Raw genomic sequence first — 19,192 nt, forward strand, 5'->3', positions numbered from 1 at the left:
AATTATAAATTATCTAAATAAAGAAAATGCTTCAATCCATAAGTAAATGATTTTCTGTACCCGGGTCCAGGGGCGCTTCACTTTAAAAATGAACTTTACCACCGATTGATTCACACATCATCGTACCACTGTGGCATTTAGAATAATGCCGCTGACAGCGATCGTCTGCTCCATTTGATGTGCTCTCCTGTCTGACAAAAGTTTTTTGAGTTGATTCCTGTTTAACAGTTGCTTTGTTGGGCCAAAATACATCTGGCAATAATATTTCTTGGCAAATCTCCACGTTTATTTTATTGTATCAGTTGAGATCAAGTCCATTCTATTCGCAGTGCATCTGCTCCGTCTGAGAAAGAGACTCCATAACTTGTCGCTTGTTCCCTAACGCTGTGGAGAAGACCTGGCTTCTGAGCTCACCTCGACAGGTCTTAAAACTGTGTTAAAACGGTTCTGTGAACACCTTCCTGACACAATCGTTAATTCATGCAGTTGAATTAAATCGATCTCAGTGAAGATGCCGTAGGACAATATAGAAGCCCCTATGGCTCCACTAAACAAGTCGCATTTTAAAGAACCTCATTTTTTTCATACTGATCAAGAAAAGAACTCACTTAGACTGAATTGTTTTGATCTATTAGCTACAGTTTGGGAGCTTCAGGGCTTTATATATATATATATATACTCGAAACGTGCATAGCGACCTACATAAGAGATCTCTATAATTCTGGGCGAAGGTGTACAAATAATATTTATTATTTACAATTTTGTCACATCAGAATCAACTTGCATCGACTTATAAGTAATTCACAGTGTGAGAATAAAAGTACAGCGCCCTTTGCGTCCGTAACAAAATTATTGAAGTTCATATTTTTGTTCCAGAAGTAAGTGTGCTAAATATAATTGCACTAGCTGCTTAACTATGAAGATTATATGCAGGAAGAACGAAGAACGACGTCAGTTTCATTTTTGCTGTTGGTGATAATTAAGCCTGAAAGTACCTCCTCAACTTTAAAGCTTCCGCTGCCATTTCCTCTTGGCTTCTTGGGCGTTTCTTCGGCACGGGGTCTTGAAGCTGTGTGTTAAGAGAGACAGACGACAATATATATTGAAAGAATACGTACACCTATCATATCCGTGATGGTAAAAGTGCATAGGTTCGGACAAATTTTATCTCAGGTAAACATACAAGATGATATAGTGCACTTGTTCTATTAATTTTATCCTAGTATGCAGAAAAGAAGAACGACAACAACCGCTTTTGGATAAAAATAGTGAAATCAACATTATCGTTAGTTCTTCAAAAATTATTAGAAATCAGTGAGTGTAGATAGCAACTTAGGTGAAATTTAGCTTACATATGCTACAGTAATTCATTGTATTTGTTTATGCCAAAGGAAAGCAAAAGGTAAATTTACGGTAGTACACGACGCAAACCTAAAAGAAGTTTACGACACTTTTTGAACAACTAGAAACCGACCTTTACCTAATCTACAAACGATTATTCTCTAACTGATAGCCTTACACTGAAGTCTCTTTACGTACTACGACACATTTGCGAAACACAGGGAGCCAATACAACGTGGCCACAGCTCAGCTTCGCTCTTCCCTATCAATTCCTCCTTAACAATTAAGCAATTTTTTTATGCCTGACATTCGTTTTCTTATACCATTTGAGAAATATAACATTTGAAAGCTATTGCGGTAGACTACCGAACCTGTAATACGGCTCGTTGGAACCCGGCGTCATGAACCTACCTCTGTATAAATGTCATTGTCATTTTTGAAATCGCCTATATGACGAGGAAGGATATGCACATGCAAGTGGTCTATGCTTCGTCCTGCCAGAGTGCCGTCCTATAAGAGAAACAAAGCGGATTCCCAGTAATAGTAGCTCTTCTGCGATAGTCTTGAGAACGCCTGTCGGCTCAATAACGTTCTGTGCATTATTTGGTAAAAAAAATATATATATATATAGAAACTATTATAACTTTGTAATAGATGTAGCTCTTTCTGATGTACTTCTGACCACTCTATCTAATAGACGCTGCTTTTACTTAGTGTCACAATTTAATTAATTACTAGTTTCCGTTTTGTATCATAGTTATATTTTCACAGAGTTAACATATTGTTTTAATATATATACTAAATTGACCCAAGTCACTATAGCTGCTATCGACCATAAATGCCACATTATAATAATGATACACAGGGCATAGGGAAAACTCTAGCATGTAGTTTGCAGGATTTGAAGAAGGTGTGAATAAATACAGCAATAATAACTTGCGAACGTCACTGGTATTATTCTCAGTTTGAAAAACTGTTGTCTGTGGCGGCCTCTAGAGCCCAGTTCGCCCAACTACGCCAAATGCTCTACACTTTAATGATTACTCGTACGTCGTTTCCTGGCATGAGACCTTCACGACGATTGCGGAATCTTCCTAAGCACTTAGGATGAATTGGCAAATCAGTGATAATCGCGGCCTTGCAAGTGGCCGCTCCTATAGAACAATGTGTACTGCCTTTGCTCATCATAAAACCAGTAATTTATAAAGCCTTAGAGCAGATGTCACTGATGCGTCTTTGTTAGGGTTCATGAAAGACTTCTACGCAGAATAAGCCCAGCTGAAGGACACTTTTTTGAAGATTACGATTAATGAAATTATTTAATTAGCGACCTTTGGTCTTCAAGAATAATTTTAATTCTTTAATAATGTTTAGGATAGATTTGTTTCCAGAATTGTTATCCAATGATTTTCCCACAACATTTTGCAAAAAGGCCAATCTGCATACATCAAAAATTCCCTTAATAATTTACGTGATACGTTGGCAGAGGATTGTGTGGCAACAATGTAGACGTTTTCCTTTAACGTTGCTTTGCCAATAGTGACTAATTAATTACTGGTTAAGCTACCACTAAGAGCAGTCTTGAGACTTACTTACAGTTCATAATTCTGTTATATGCATTTTAAGTAAGCAGTTCCTGTGTCCATTCCTGTTTTTTTTTTATCTTTATAAAAACATTGCGAACCTGAACAAGTTTAATGCAGAAATTAAGCATTGGTAGTACGGTAAATTGGTAGTTCTGTAATCTTATGTCCTATAAATAAAACTAAGCAATCAAGCAGTCGACGTCCGATGACTTCTGCGAAAAAGCAAGGAAGTGAAGCCCGCAGAAATGATGATGTAGTCTTTTAATATGTATATGAGAGTACCTGTATTGAAATAGTCGAGTCTTCTGCCTTAAACTCCTCCTCGACAGCTTTCTGAACTTCACTGATGAGCCAGAACATGTCTCTCGCTTCCTCGGGAGTGATATCTGCCAGTCGGATAGCACTTGCCCTCAAGGGTGCCACTAAGACGTCTGAGTGCAATCATCGCAAACATCAAGGACGATCGCGTTCAGGGCGTAATTGCGTGCTTACCGAGATATTTTCAAGAGAATTATAAAAAGCTACTAAGGATAACTCCCAAACACCGAAAACATTTATAATCACTTACGTCGGGGCTTGATTTAGATAATGGTGAACAATACTGTTCCGTTGACAATGCAGTTTGAGCAAATTCCTGTATCTGTACAATGTGCGTGTAGGTAGGAACCTGTTTGTTACTCAAATTGCTGACAAAGTCGCTAGTGATACCTGTATATTAATGGTGGTGGAATCCGCTTGATACTCTTGTTCGACGACTGCCTGTACTCGTTTCACTAGCTCGAAGAGGTCCATCCGTTCTACAGATGTCAAATCTTTGAGTCGAAGAGCGGGACGCAGAGGAGTAACCAAAACATCTGTGGCCCCCCAAAGCGCCCATTGTCAAGAAGCAACGGATGTGCAAGTTAAGGAAAATCACTACAATCCGCCTTGTTTAAGAAAACAACTACGAGAAAGATCTAGTATATATATTGAGATTAATTGCTTTGAGTTTTTGGAAAACTAATCTAGAAATTCATTGTGAACTTGTTTTGGTACCCAAAATCACCACTCGGATTGCACTGCAGGAAGTGACACAAACCAGTCGCGATATGGGATCCCGAACATTCGTCTATTCGTTCTGGGTATAGTTGCCTATAGCGGAACAAATATCCGCGCCAGGCAAAAGCTCTCCAGAACGTACAATTTTATCTGTAACATGTATTTACTATCTGAAACGAGTAAGAGTTGCTCGTTCAGTTCATGGATTACCCGGATAGGTACTACCCGTAACACACTTTCACAGATAATTTAACCACTTTCATGGATAATTTAACAAGTCTTATTAACGTAGTAAATAAAGTCTACTACACTACTGTGTTCCGTACCCAGGGGATGCCTTATTACAGCTCTTGAAGATCTAATTAGTCTCTAATCTACACTTTTGCGTCTGTTTTGTATCAAATTTTGATCTCAATTTCAAAATATAACCTAAAATTTGCGAGAACCAGTGATCTAAGCATCCCGACTGATTCTAAACAAACCACTTCTAAAGCGGTTTCGCTATGAGAGATATAACCTGATTTATCTAGTTATTGTCCTCAAAAATTCTTGTCCGGTCCAACGTGTAGCTAATGATGGTCACTCTACCCGTTGGTTTAATTTTTGTTCATAAGATTTTAACAGTGTACGACTCAGTGATTTACCAAATTCGCCCAAATAAACGCTTGAAGTCCATGTAGTAACAGAACGAATCGATTGTGTACACATAAAAAATAACATGTTGTTGTCATCGTCAGGATTGATCGTAAAAAGCCTTAGTGTAAAGTTAAATGCACTCAACACAAAGCTACAGTATGTTGCAGTGTGTTCGCAAGACTTTCAAAAAGGATACGTCCGTTAAGAACGGGCATTTTGTTGACAAACGCCATCGATAACGCAGTTTTGTGAAAGAGCTGAGATTTACATAGCTGCACTTGGCCGAACTGGTAGGTCTCCTGGGAATCGATACCTGAACGGCAGGAAACAACGAAGAAAAACAGAAATGATTAACTTTACTATTAATAAATTTCCTTAGAATAATTGACATTCAGAATTAAATTTAGAAAAATAGACGGAAAAATGCTTAGAAATTAATAAATCCGACTAGGCATTAGCCTCTTGTGTTGCACTTCGTGTAAATGCAGAGATAGATAACCATTACTAATAGAAAAATTGGATGAGTTCATCGGAGTGCGTCAAATATTTAGACCTCTGACTGCGAAGGCTGAGCGCGTTACTTCAAGTTACAAATGGACTTAACGCTGTGTATCTGGACGTTCAATAGTCAAAAAAATAAGCTACTTATATTTTCCTACAAAGCCTTTATGTTCGAACATATTATTGCAATGCATAAACAGGTAAAGGACTCGACAGCCATGGTCAGATTTCATACAATCAGGACGACACACATAATTAAAAGGCAAGCAGACCATCTTACACAGAATAAACAAAACGCACCGCTGTTGCTGTATACAGGAGCAGGCTCTCCGTAGAGGTCAGGCCTACGGTGGCAGAATACGGGCATTCGCTGGCGAACCGTTTCGAGATATCCCAAGTCTATGTCAGCGTATATCACCTGATTCGTCTTATCTGACGCCTGAGCGATTACTCCCCCCCATGGATCGACTACCTTTAAAAAAGAAAATTGATTCTTTTAAACCTTCCCAGTGAAATTCCAGGTTAGTCTTAGGGTTTGAAATAAGCCTGCACCATTGTTTTTACATAAATATTAAGTTGTCATAAGTAAATAGGGCGGACCTTAAAATTTAATAATTTCTAAACTACATGACATTAGCAGAGGAAATTTAGCTGGTGAATGCTCTAGTCTTTTACAAACTTGTGAGTGAAAACCTTGTGAGTGATTGTAAGAGAGATAGATTTAAAAAAAAAAACATTTCGAAGACCAATGCTTAGTGGTCAAGCTTTTTCTTCGATGGCCTGCGAAGCGATGCGAAAATTCATTGAAGACTAAAAGGACTTCAATATGAAATTTTCATGCATGCACCATATGACCCCGATCTTGTATCAGAATATTAACTGTTTTGGCCTCCGTGTTAATTTAGTTTTAACAAAGGGATACAAAAAATCGCGTATGAAAATTGTTCATTCAGAAACCACAGAAGTTTTACAGCGATGAAGTTGTGGCAATACCAGAAGAATGACAAGAAATTATCGATCAAAGTTGTACATATTTAGTTTTGTAATAATATATCAAAATATAATAAAATGTTTGCCTTAATTTTGGCTTAAGAACAACTAATACTTTTCCGACAACCCAATAGTTGCGCAATTTGTACTGCTAAAGGGAATTCTGATTCTTTCAAATTTTTATAGGAATCAATGCATGATATCATTATTTATTACAGCCGTGTTGCTTTATACATCTGATAAATACGCATGATTTAGCTATTATTCCTGCATGCGCAAAATTCTTGCGATTGCAAAAATGAATATTGGATCTTTAATTATTTGCAGTCATTTCTTATAGTGCATGCGTCATTCTTTATTTGGACATAATTGAGATAATCCATTGTATAAAGCCCCTCGATACTTATTATATATTCCGATCGCTTCCTAAGTTCTACAAGTTTAAAAAACCAACAAGAAGACAGAACACGAATTACCTTTTATCGTAAATGCTACCATAAAGAATGTTGGTCGAAACGCGACGTAAATATAAACACCTGAATTAAAATATAACAAAACACATTATGCAGATATTAAGCTAGTAAATACACGTACCATTGAGTGCCCATACGATGATCTCTTCGGACTGTGTTGGCCAATTTGGGCTGCAGCGACTACATAGCACTGTGTCTCTATAGCGCGCGCTCTTAAAAGAGCTTCCCAGTGAGCGTAGCCTGTGCTGACCGTAAACGCTGATGGGTAGGTGAGAATTTGAGCTCCAGATTTTGCCAGACTAAGGGCGAGTTCGGCAAATCGCATATCGTAACAAATGGCCAAACCCACTCGACCAATCGGAGTTTCTACAGGTGCCGTTATCTGACCACCCCTAACTGTAAATTGCGATTCTTTGATTCGGAATGTTGGAATATCGACATCGAATAGGTGCACCTTATCATAGGTAGCTGCTACTTTTCCTTCGGAGTCAATTACGATGTGGGTGTTGCTAATCTTCTTTAGGTCCTCCTCAGCTAAACGTTCGGGTCGAACGTGAAAGGAACCCAGCGAGATCCAAATATTGTTATCAAAAGCGAGTTTGCAATACGATTTCATCAAGGGTCCGTTAAGTGGCTCTGCCAGCTCAAAAGCCTGATCCCGATTCTCACCCACAAAGTCTGTACACTCCGGAAAGAACACCATCTGAAACATTATATCACCAGATAAATACATTGATAACGTAATCTAATGCGCGTAGTAAATGGTAACGTCGCGTTCAGAGTGAGCGTTTTAAATGAATTAAGTATGTTCCAATAATAACTGTTAGTAAATGCTATTAAATAAACAAGTAATTTGGTAGTTCATGTTACTAAATTTCTTACTTATTCAAAGATTACAACATGTATAAAGAATAATCCGCCTTTCGTTCTTTCAAGTAGTTTTTCAACATCGATAAGCACATACCTTAGCACCATTGTTTTTCGCTTGAACAATAAGCTCAGAGAATTTATTAAAGTTCTCGTCCTTTTTACATGATGACGTAACTTGGCAGACAGCGATTCGGCCCAGTCGATTTTCAGCTGTGGTACTCATTGCTCGAAAGTACGTGAGGTACGGCAAAGGACGACAGAAAGGATAAGTCACGACGGAGCTCAACGCTAAGCGAGGTACAGCCTTAAGCATCACTGAAAAAAAAGGCAACCAAAATACGTTGTTGAAAACAAAACTGGCCCTCGAATCACCGAAGTGAGTATTCGGAAATGCTATACTGATTTGACTCAGCGAGTAATCACCTGAAGTAATATAATTTAAAGAATAGACAAATGGCGTACACAACAAAACAACAACGGGAAGAGACACGAAGCAACCAACTGTCTCAAGACGTAGGTTTAGCAGAATACTTTCAGTATTTCACTTTTACTCAGGTTATCTTCAAGTAAAAAGAAATAATTCGACCCTTTCGTTAGTGTGAGCCATTTGGACATGGGCAGTTATCGAGGCACGTAGAAATATTCTCCGACTCTCAAATGCACAATCTGCTATCAGAATATGTTACAACAGAACTTAGACTCAAAATAAAGGCTTATTATTCTGAAGCATGTGATGAAAGCCCAGTGTACCAATTCAAGAGGAAGGCGGCCGTGAGAAGAGCGGCTTCAAGAAAAAGCGTGACTCTATACTTATTTGCATAATTGCATCGAGCGTATCCTGAATTGGCATTGTCCCTAGAGTGTGTAGGACAGAAATCTAAAGAGAATATCGCCAACTGAGTAAGGCTGGTTGCCTTACCCTATTCTCTGAAACGTTCCTTTAAAAAAATCACAGTACGCCGATGTTTGAAGAGATGCTACAATTCGTTAACAATATATGCGCTACTGACTCGGTGTTTTGTCTGTTCTAACGGTTGATAAATCACGCAACCACTTGTTATTTTTGCGGCTCGATATCCAGTTGGTATATAAACGGTTTCGCAAAAGTTTGTTTAAAGAAAATGATCAAATATCTTTTAGATTGTTTTTTTCGATTTTGCAGGTCGTTTTAGTTGATGTGTGATCCCAGTGGCTTAAAAAGTACCCGTACATACTGGCATACTCTCCAAATAAATTTCAACGATTAAAAAAGTTTGGTCATCCACAAATACTGAAACTATATGTTTTCAAGACAGCATTACACTTTATCAGCATTATAATTTTTATGACCACTGTGACTCTTAATGCATGTTTCGGGACAAAAAATTAAATTTTAAAAGCGAGTGTTTAAATATATATTCGTAATACCTAATAGAGAACAGTGAGCAACCTTCTCATCCCTCTATAGGTAAAATGTGCTTAGCAAGGGTGCTGGCGGTAAGAGGTTTCAGCCCAGTAAAAAGCTGCTGATTAAATGTCAATAGACCATTATGACTTCATGAGCATCCCCAATAATATTTCTATTTATTACGAGTACTAATTGATGGGTATTAGTACCATTCAGTTAGCCCGTAACAAGCTCATACGTATAGACTAGGCTTAACTATCAACTTAAAATTCAGTCCACTGTCCCATGCGGCAAACGAATACATTTTTCTGTAGTAAAGGTACAAGGGAGAGCCTTTTAGGAGCAGATTTCCGTATTGTAACACACAGCTTAAGTTACTGACGACTAAATGATGGCGTAATTACAATAAAAATATATCGACATGCTCATATTTGGTCGTTTTGTGGGTTCTGTTCAAGCTTGTTTTTGGATCACAACACTTGAGCACCCCACATGCAACAACCCATATTAACAGTTCTTCAAAAATATCCGTTTAGTAAAAGCACTCTGGATTCTATTTCAGTTATTTTAAGCTTTTTCACTAAAACGCATGTTCTATAAAAAGAAGGCAGTTTTTAAATTGAAAGAATTAAAGAGGCGTAAAGAAGAAAAGACAAATCATATTTTTCTGCTTGGTCTAAAACTTGGTAGATTGCAATACAACGCAAAATCTACGACTGAATGGTTTGTGTATCTTTATTTTTTTACAATTTTTTCTATCATAATAGATGACAACATCATCAACATAATTTCTATAGCTTTCTATAATTATTTATAGAGTTAAACGGTAAGTCCTGTAGCACTTTCACTTCATCAAAAAGGTTCAATGGCTGTGACGATTCTGTAAAAACATCGTTCTTCACGATGCATGGTCTCTGGGGAGATGTTGCAAAGTAGATAATTCGTTTACACTTATTGTTTTTAGGTGTGTTACCATTATCGCCTAATTCATATTTTTAGCCCACTCACGAGTAGTTTGAGTACTGTATTCTTAGTAGGCTTTAGAAACTATCGATCGTCGAAGTTATATCAGACATTGCCTGATCTTGGAGAAATGCGAAGTAAAGCTGGTATCGAAAAATGCACTTTTTTGCCTGAAATGTTCTCTCGGGGCCTTATTTCGATTAAATTCTGTGTTTATTTTTCAGTACTAATCATACAGACTGATAGAAGGCGTCAAGGACTTTTACATGTATAACTGCATTCAACCCGTGGCAAGGGACTGAGGACAAAAGCAAGTATATACAAACAGAACGCCAAAGCTTACCATACGACCATTCACTTATATCTATATTTTTCACCATATGTATATTTTTAGATATATCTATGTGAATTTAAATTCGATTTATTTTGAAAGCAAACAGATACATCCACCATGACTTGTAGATTCAGAAAGTGTAATCTTCCTTTGCGTTCGAATATCCGAATGCGTCTGCTTGCTTAACGTAACATACAACACACCATTCAATGCACACAGAAATAAATATTGATATTCGCTTGTTATCACACGCACGGTCGCAGCGTTGTTCTTTTTCTCAGGCGCTCTCGTACCGTGTCATGACGGCCGTTCATGACCACATACGTGACAGTCCTACCTACAGATCTACCATCATTCATTTAGAAATTCGTACATACAGGTATATTTACAAATCGAATAAACTGTTCGAGAACTACACGACCTATAATTATTGAGACTATGGGACATCTAGATTGTGCAACAATACACCACAAAGGTTCATTAGTACGCCATTTCAAATAGCTTAAATATGAACATGTATAGTACAGGCGTATTTTACATTATTAGATTCAAGTGGAAACAACATTAAAGCAGCTGTAAAGTGCAGAAAGAACATTCGTTTTTCTTAGCCCAGGATCGCTGACTCGATTTTACAGAATGTGACTTATAAAACATCAGCACACTAATAGACGACCCTGATATAGACCTACAGCACTGCAGCAGGGACGACTGGATTATATTAATGTACAAGGTATCGTATTTGTTTAATTTCTAAACGTGAAACTGCCTTGCACAAGATAAGTGCATAAAGCAGATGGCCTTTTTGAATAAACGTGAATTCAAGTTATTAAGGCCCACGTTTTTTGTATAGTAAATAATCTCTTACTCTTCTTTAAGGTTTCACCGCTTGACACTTGCTTAACATTGTAATAGGTTTGCTTTTTCGCTAGAAAATACCCAACACATACGCAGACATCCATAGAAATGGAAGACGTAGACGCAGAAATGGAAGGTCACATGCGAATCACTACATCATATTTTTATGGTGGATCTGTATTATTAACCTTGAAAATTAATTTTCGTAGTGTATGCACGTGTATTTCTGTGTTTTGCATATGTACACAGTACACTTCATGTATTTCATCAATATAAAATTATTATTATGATTTTGGGAGGTCATTCAAGTTAATAAGTTACATTATGCTGCAGCTTATTGGAAAACTGTATAAAACATGACCTGCGGCAAACAGTTCGATCTATTTTTTCACAAGCTTCTCAGCAACATAAAAATCACGATCTTAATAGGCTATAACATCAATCATGCATAATTGTTGTAGGAGCCGAGTAACGAAACAAATTCGTACTGAACCAATTAGCATAAATAATAGGAATTATGTGTGGTTTCACAACTATAGCGCTTTGCGTTGACATACCGCTAAACCTTTGATTGCGAATAGACATGACTAACGTCTTTTTCGTGCATGACAAAATAAGAACGGAGGGTCTATCATACAGAATAATCATTTGATATAATTAGGAAAATGGGTAAAAATAGTGAAATTGTAAGAGAATGACTTTGCATACAGTATACTGCTTGTAATCTGCAAGAGGTTTACCGCAACTATATACCTTTATTTTAAATTAACTATTTTCGTGATGCGACTGCAATGTAAGCCGATTATAAAGAAGTGTGCGGTGTCTTCGCCTTGTGTTTCGACCTGCCGCCGTTAACCATAACACCGGGTTCATCGAATGATTTGCTTTTTAAAACTTCGACCAAGATCTATTGCCATGTAATACATTGGTAGTAAAAAATAGATTAAGTTCGTTAATACTTTTACTAGAATTTCTTACGTCGGTCAGCTGAAGGGCAAAGAGTTGAAAAAAATAATTTGTTTCATGTATTTCAAGTTTACATTTTCACGGAACTAGTCACAAGCTTGGTTACCCACTTACGTATACATACTGTGGACCGAAACTCGCAAATTCAACAAGAAAACGTTTTATATTCTGTAGGGGACAATTCAGTATCGAGAAACAACACTTTTGTGACTCTTTATGCCTGTCCGCTCGTGTGCGGTAGCACTGGTTCACTATAGAAGTCGTTTCTCGAGTATTTCAAACATCGTGCGCTGCCTAAAATATGCCATGTCTTTCTGCGTAAAATTGATCTTCGCGGCCCTCGTCACGTATTCAGCAAACCGGCAAGCAAACATTCCACAATCAGACCCGTTTTGCTGTTGCGGAATATCCTTACGGTTCAAGGTCCTCCACCCGTCTACGTTGAGTTCAATTTTCTTTTTGTCACGGGACTCTTCCTGAACCCACATGAACAAAGACTTCAGACACTCATCATTATCACCACCCATTGAATCATAGTACTCAATGGAGCTCAGCCTAAAGTCGATAACAGCTAGGCACCAGTGCATGCCAAGATGGACCGGTACAAGTAGAATATCCTTAGAAAACACGTCCACTCGTTTCGTCCACCGCTGGACGCCTTTATAGCCTTCGGTACGTAGCCTCTCGTAGAAAAATGTACTAAAGCTATATACCTTAGGTAACTTTTCATCTTTCTCGCTTCTGTCAGCTAACATTGCAAAATAGAAATTAATAATCGAATCATTTAACCAGTTCAAACCCTCAAGTTTATGTAAATCGCCCCGCGTGATTCGTAATTTAAACTCTTCGACAACTAATCGACTGTGATCAGCTATCCGTAAAGCTTTGTCAATGCAATTCCTCATCTCATTTGTTAAAGGTGGCGTCTGAGGCGATAGCACTAATATGATTGGCTGGGCTAGTTGACCTTGCACGTTTCGTCGATTTTCTGCCAATTTGGCAACAAGCCGTTGATTTGCCGCTGTCTCACGGAACCGATCCTCCTCAAACTGATCGAGCTCCTTTTTTAACAGCTGAAGACACAAACCGTCTCCTAACACTTTCCTTGGCGACTGTCGAATGGGTTCGCTTTTATCAATGGCATCGGTACTAACTGCAACTGGAGTCAGTTCGGTTTGAGTACTTTGTGATTTCTTTTCCCCGAGACTAAGCAAATCTGATATGGGCATGAACGTTAATGATGATTTATATGTATTTACTCCGTTCTCTCTCCTATCTGTTTTCCGTTTGAAATTGACCTAGAAACCAAAGAAAATACCCATCGTTGGTTAGTCTCGTGAAATTTAATTTGCATCTAGCCTTGCTTGTTTCAGAATACAGTTTCTTACAATAGATAAACTGACAAACTCTGTCATAACATAGTCTACCACTTAAATATTGATTTACGATTATAACTTCTCCAGCGAGAATAATTAAGGAACAACAAGTTGCTAATCTGTCGGCTTACCGCTTGCTTCCTATAGATATTCGGCAAATCGCGTCTGAAAAATTCGAGGTAGCTTTTACCGTCAACATTAGGTATATGCGGCGGTTTGTGGTACGACGCAAATCGTGACCGATCTCTTGAGGACGACGCCGGCGTCGCTCTCTTAGTTCTTGGAGCTTTCGCGTCATAACCTTCCATTAATTTCGGCGAAGGCATAGCTACATCCGTAGCATAACCAGCAGTTTTTAAGCCGAAGGATCCAAGATGTCGGTATAAGGGCTTCTCTAACGGCGGATTATCACCGATGGTTTGAATACCATCATCGCTGCCATTACCGTTGGTCGTGTCAATACACTCGGTCGTTTCGATGACACGAGGAATGGGCGTCCGCGTTTGCTGAGCTGCCCACTGTCCGATCTGGTTGAGTATGTAATTGTCCGTCCGAGGCAATATGGCCTCGGTCATGAGCGCCAACCTGTAATAGGGCCCGCTAGGACGGCCCGACTGTTCGTTCCCCATCGCCTTTCCCTGAAAATAGGACATTATAGCTCTTACTATGACGCTAAAAATACCAAGCAAATGAAGCTATTCAAAAATAATGCAATATTTAGGTCAGTAACTCTGAAACTTTTCTTCCTTTTTAAAACTGTAACTCACGGACACAGTATAGAAAACGCACAAATATGAAGGAATTAATTACTGACAAATAAGCGTACAAATTATTATAAATGATATTATTATAAATTATATAACTCCGGTGAAAAAATGTTCAAAATTTCGCTCTACTTCAGCGATTTGGTATGTCATAGCAGTCTGACAACCCACAAACGAGACGCCCCTTCGGAGAAACATAATACACAGTAAAATTCAATACTTCTTAATCTTAAAAAATTCGGCCAGTTTAGTGATCTAATTACATGAAATGCTACACACAATATACTGCACAAATGAATGGATTATCAGCTATTCTACATACTTGTACGTACTCTGTTAATGCAGCTTTCACGTGAATTGAGCCAACATAAACCGTTAACATAACTAAAAATTTGTGCGTTACTAAATCTGACAAATTCTAGAGGCAATTCAAAGGAAACTGAACATGTACAACTGATTTATTTTAATTTAACGAAGGTGTTATGTGGGTGAAAAGTATATTTTAGATCGCAAACTGTCAAAATGCCATGTATTTATTATTACAGTGCCCAAGTAAAATTATAATGTACGTAAATTAGCATCTAAAATTTCCTTAACTAATGCACTCTATCCAAGATGTGTACTGTTCTAGTTTCTTAAGTTAATCACCTGAGGACAACAACGGTTCTGTAATTGCAGCTAGTTTTCGGGCGATATATATATAGAGTCTCTTTCACAAATTTCGTCATCTTGCTTACTTTTACTATAGAAATTTATCATTAAAGTGCACAGGACCAACTAAAATATAGAAATTGAAAGCCTCCTACTTGTTTTCTTAAACAGTTAAAAACACATTTCGTAAAAAGATTACCACTATCTGAATAGAGCTTACACTGAAAGAATATTTGATAGAAATAAATTTCTCCAATAATTTCAGATAGTATAAATACATAAAGAAACGCATATCACATAGCAACTTATGGTTCAAAATACCATTTGGTTCGAAAAGAAAACGTCTAATATCGAGCGTATGTACATTTAACACCCGCTACAGCCGCCTCCCCTGACAACGGTAACACACATAGTTCGAAAAACAACACAGGTGAGAAATACAATTCGCTCATTGGAAAAATAGTAAAAAAAGAACTTACCTTCATGGGGCAGGCGAGCAAAAAAGCAGGACGATAATCCGTTGCCAGTCGCTTCTGCTGGCGGTTTACTTAAGGAAACCGTTATCTCACCAGTTTCCGAATTCAGAATTCGGCATTTGCGTAAACAAAAAGAGTGTCACTGTTTTCTAGTAGTCTTTCATTACAACATATTTTGTCGTGTTATATTTTCTGCTAGAAGAACCGACAGCAAAACATCGGACTCCTCGGCTGACACTGAATCTGCTATTACTTCGACCCATTAGCGTTACCATTTGTACACACAATTGCCAGAAGTAGCGGCAATCGAAACAAAACGTCTCCAAGACCGATATCAACATAGTTCTTCAGCAACAACAAGCTAAATTCGAAACCACTCGGAATAGATTTCGAAGCGGGCACGACGCCCGCCGACGTTTGAACATCGTTTGAAATCTTCCTCGGCAATGCGTGAAATTACCTCGTAGTTAAAATCATCGAGACTATATTTATATCAGCACCATAAAAAGTTTAAAAGACAAATAGCAATACAAAAAATATGACAATTCTTAGAGTATTATATTAACTAAATATCCATTTATACAGTAGATAAAGAATGTTTATGATACTGTATGTCTAGTATGTTTTTCTTATATATATACATATATTATCTTACTGTATAAGAGCTATTGATTAGTGCTGTAGATACGTATTGGCCGAATAAGTCTATGTAAGTTTTTCATATACCCCCGTTGTTTGTTAAGGGTCGCAGTGACTTTATCTCGATTCTACTTTGGTTAGGCTGGCAGGGGAGATTCAACTTCATAACAAATAGATGATGACGATTTGAATATAGCACATGAAATACTTGCATAAGCAAAATACTTCCTGGCTTACGTAAGTTTTGCTATATTATTCGCTAAAGTACGGGTCAGCCACTGTCACAAAAATTTCAGACTATTTCATGTTAGAATGACAACAGGCGATGTCTTTATCTTGACGTCGCCCTTAAAAAATGCGAATCAATGTTTTTTTTTTCAAATATTTAACTGTTGAACTTCACCCGATAATAATAGATCTCAAATAACACAAGCAACCTATTCTAGTCGGTGCCCAGCATTCGTCATATATCGTGCATGAACAACCATAGAATCTCATACTGAGCTAACATTAAATTATTTATTAAATAAATTATCCTCTAAATTTGCGGAAATTTCGTAGGTTAATAGAAATTTAGGTTTTGTGTCAAAACGTACGTACTAAACAAAGTCATTTCTAACACCGATCGGCCAATACACGTTCCAGCCCATATGTATACACAAAACAGCAACAGTTCCACTTAACGAATCCTCCGAAGTTATTGATTTAGCTTTTCCTCTTGTAGTCAAAAGTATCCTTTAGTATCTACCTCTATAGATTTTACGATACGTCTAAAATTGAAGGCGAGTAAACTACGTAGATCACAGACTTGTCTTTTATTGTCATTATTTTTTATTTCCATAGGTTTATTAAATTTACAATACGCAATCTAATTTAATCCTATGTACATAACACTGAATACAACATTTGAATCTTTCTCCCGTCTGAGGGAACAACCCCGAACCGTCTCTCTATTGATTATACTGGCCACGTAACTTCGTTCCTGACCGCATATACGCAAACAACTAAAAAGTCCGTCGGCGTAAACAAACATCCTTCCGCAAGTATCTTCCTCTATTTATTTGTCTGTTTGCGATCCTCTCTTACGCAAGTTATCCCGCAGGAAGCGCTCAACAGAATGACACAGTTTCAGATATGCCCATATACAGTACTACGAAACGTCGAAACTTATGAGAGCTTTACGGTTTGATAGGTTGTATTATAGTAGGTCTATTGATTTACTTAGTTTTGTCTTTAGTGTGCGTATAGACGGCTTTGTCTACGTGTAGGTATCTATGAACCCGGGAATGTTTATTATACGTTTCTAATTTACTACTGTACAAACAATATCTTTGTTGGATTTCACAACTTCGCATGCGGGTCAATCAGAGTCTGAAGAAACATGTTTCCAGTGCGCTACACGTTATCGTATGTTGTTCGAAAATGTGCGTTCTTTACATAGCATCACCGCATGCGTACGACTGCGCTGTTCTTTATTACACTGCTAGAAATAGGTGGACGTTGTCCCCAACACTCCGTTAATTGATCCCCGCGCCGTAGAGAGTACCCAGCTAAATAAAGGCAAACAGCTTTGTGGAAAGAAGTGATTTCAAATAAAAAAGAAAATTCAATCCGGTAGAAATTCGGTTGTTACGAGTCGATTCATCGCGGACAAATGAGTATCCTCAGAGAACTTTTTTTGGCCGAAAAGGTGCTTCTGCCATCCCAGTCCATGTCACTGAGTTTTTGAAATATCTCGTCTCTTTTCTTCTTCGCGCTGTTTGTCATTGTCAGTTTAGTAGTAACCGTAGTACTAATAATAAATGTAATAATAACAATTGGATCTCTAAATCTCTACTTCGATATGCCTACTCCAACTACTTCTACATTAGCTGCCAGTTTGGTCGCGTATTTCTTGTAGGTACTCCACCGGGTCCCGCCGGCTGGGAGCTGGCATTTGGCGGCGGAGGTAGTTTTTGTTGCCTGGAATTTTGAAACGGCGGCCGTTGTCCCTGCGTCGGTCGAGGCGCGCCGTTGGGCGGACTCGAACGTGACTCCGGATTAAGTTTGTTAGCCATATATTGAAGGAATTCTGGGTTTGGTTCAGATAAATTTGGCGTTTCGGAAAATACTAGGCAAAAGTCACCAATCTTTCGCAGGTCGCCGCCCTTTCCAGTGTACAATGTAAGCGAATTTTTGAACAACGACACGTAGCCTTTAGTTAGACGGCAGATGTCTCCGGGTTCCAAGAGGCGTCCAGCCTCGTTCCACACCGACAAATTAATACTGCCCGTCTTGTCAGCCACCTTACATGATCGAATCTCGTTGCCATCTTTTGTCGTCGACGCCTTGCCGACTTCAAGCACAATAAACACACAATGCAGATTCTTTAGGCCGGGCTTAAGGTCCCGCAAGTACGTTTGCGGCTCCAATTTCGCTGGGGCTACGTTACCACCAGGCGTCTGGCCGGTCTCCGGCATTTCACAACACTCGCGAGGTACCCCGAGGCGCCCGACGATCAATTGGCGGGGTCCCTTAGTGCGAATAGAACACACGCGAGTCACAGAAAGCGAACTCAATGTAGCACAACAGTAGCTCTTAGGCATTCGTTTTCGCGTTCTATATGAAACAACCGACTGCCTGTAGTCTCTTTCATTTCATCAATCATGTGACTAGATGAAGCACCAAGATAAACAGCTGACTATGGGCTGATTTCAACTTATTTGTACTTCCACACGTATTTGGGACACATTAATGACGAAGGAACACGCTCAGTCAAAAAGAGATTGGCTCTGAGCGGCTCTTCGTGTTGGTAAAGATACATACTACACAAAACATCGTGTCCTATATTGCTGCAAGTTGACCGAAACCCATATGGCTCATTGGCAGGTTCGCTTGAATGACTATGCTGGTGCATGCAATCGATTTGTAGTGTTAATGCGTACTACGTAATCAATTGTTACCTAATGAGAATTCGTGTGGATATTTAAACGTACCAAACATGCGGTGCTCCCAGTAAACGGTAAAATAACGCGCGGAACCAGAATATCAAACTATAAAACTTGTGTTGACGTGGGAATGAGCAAATAATGCCCCATAACAATTAAACAGAAGCCACTAATCTAGCAGCTCTTGCTTTCGACTCCCTCAAGCGACATCAATTTAAAATACTTCCAAAAAATCATACTAAGCGAAGATAATACTATGTAGAGACTTGAAGCGTTGTATCGCAACGAAATTATGAGCAAAAAGTTTTTTTTTATTTAAGGAACTTTTACTGGTAAACGTACCACAGATGCTATATTCGTACGACTGCTGTATTTTTAATAGAGCGAATTAACAATTAGTCAGGTGAAACTGTTTCGTT

At 38.4% G+C, this 19,192-nt stretch overlaps 2 protein-coding genes across 5 annotated transcripts; both read right to left on the minus strand.

The window, feature by feature from the left end:
• Positions 1-719: 719 nt before the first annotated feature.
• On the minus strand, positions 720-15,564 carry NitFhit (ntrilase and fragile histidine triad fusion protein NitFhit). Of its 4 annotated transcripts, none has more exons than XM_022790241.2 (10): positions 15,211-15,562; positions 13,448-13,954; positions 12,908-13,238; positions 7,530-7,750; positions 6,687-7,268; positions 5,403-5,574; positions 4,798-4,914; positions 3,636-3,781; positions 1,753-1,851; positions 720-1,069 (listed from the first exon to the last, which is right to left on the minus strand). In XM_022790241.2, exons 1-10 carry the CDS (start codon positions 15,214-15,216, stop codon positions 980-982), a joined length of 2,271 nt encoding a protein of 756 aa, XP_022645976.1. In that variant the 5' UTR covers positions 15,217-15,562; the 3' UTR covers positions 720-979. The 4 variants fall into 4 exon arrangements, with proteins under 4 accessions (XP_022645976.1, XP_022645975.1, XP_022645978.1 ...); XM_022790240.2 differs by lacking the exon at positions 3,636-3,781 and adding an exon at positions 3,210-3,358 and having other exon boundaries at positions 15,211-15,561; XM_022790243.2 differs by lacking the exons at positions 720-1,069; positions 1,753-1,851 and adding an exon at positions 3,216-3,358 and having other exon boundaries at positions 15,211-15,564.
• A 1,074-nt stretch (positions 15,565-16,638) lies between these two features.
• On the minus strand, positions 16,639-18,772 carry LOC111243910 (SOSS complex subunit B1). The gene has a single exon (XM_022790244.2). The coding sequence runs from the start codon at positions 18,429-18,431 to the stop codon at positions 17,709-17,711; it is 723 nt and encodes a 240-aa protein (XP_022645979.1). The 5' UTR covers positions 18,432-18,772; the 3' UTR covers positions 16,639-17,708.
• Between the last annotated feature and the right edge of the window lie 420 nt (positions 18,773-19,192).

Source organism: Varroa destructor, unplaced genomic scaffold (assembly GCF_002443255.2).
Source record: "Varroa destructor unplaced genomic scaffold, Vdes_3.0 BEIS01000002.1, whole genome shotgun sequence".
Taxonomy (NCBI): Eukaryota; Metazoa; Arthropoda; class Arachnida; order Mesostigmata; family Varroidae; genus Varroa; species Varroa destructor.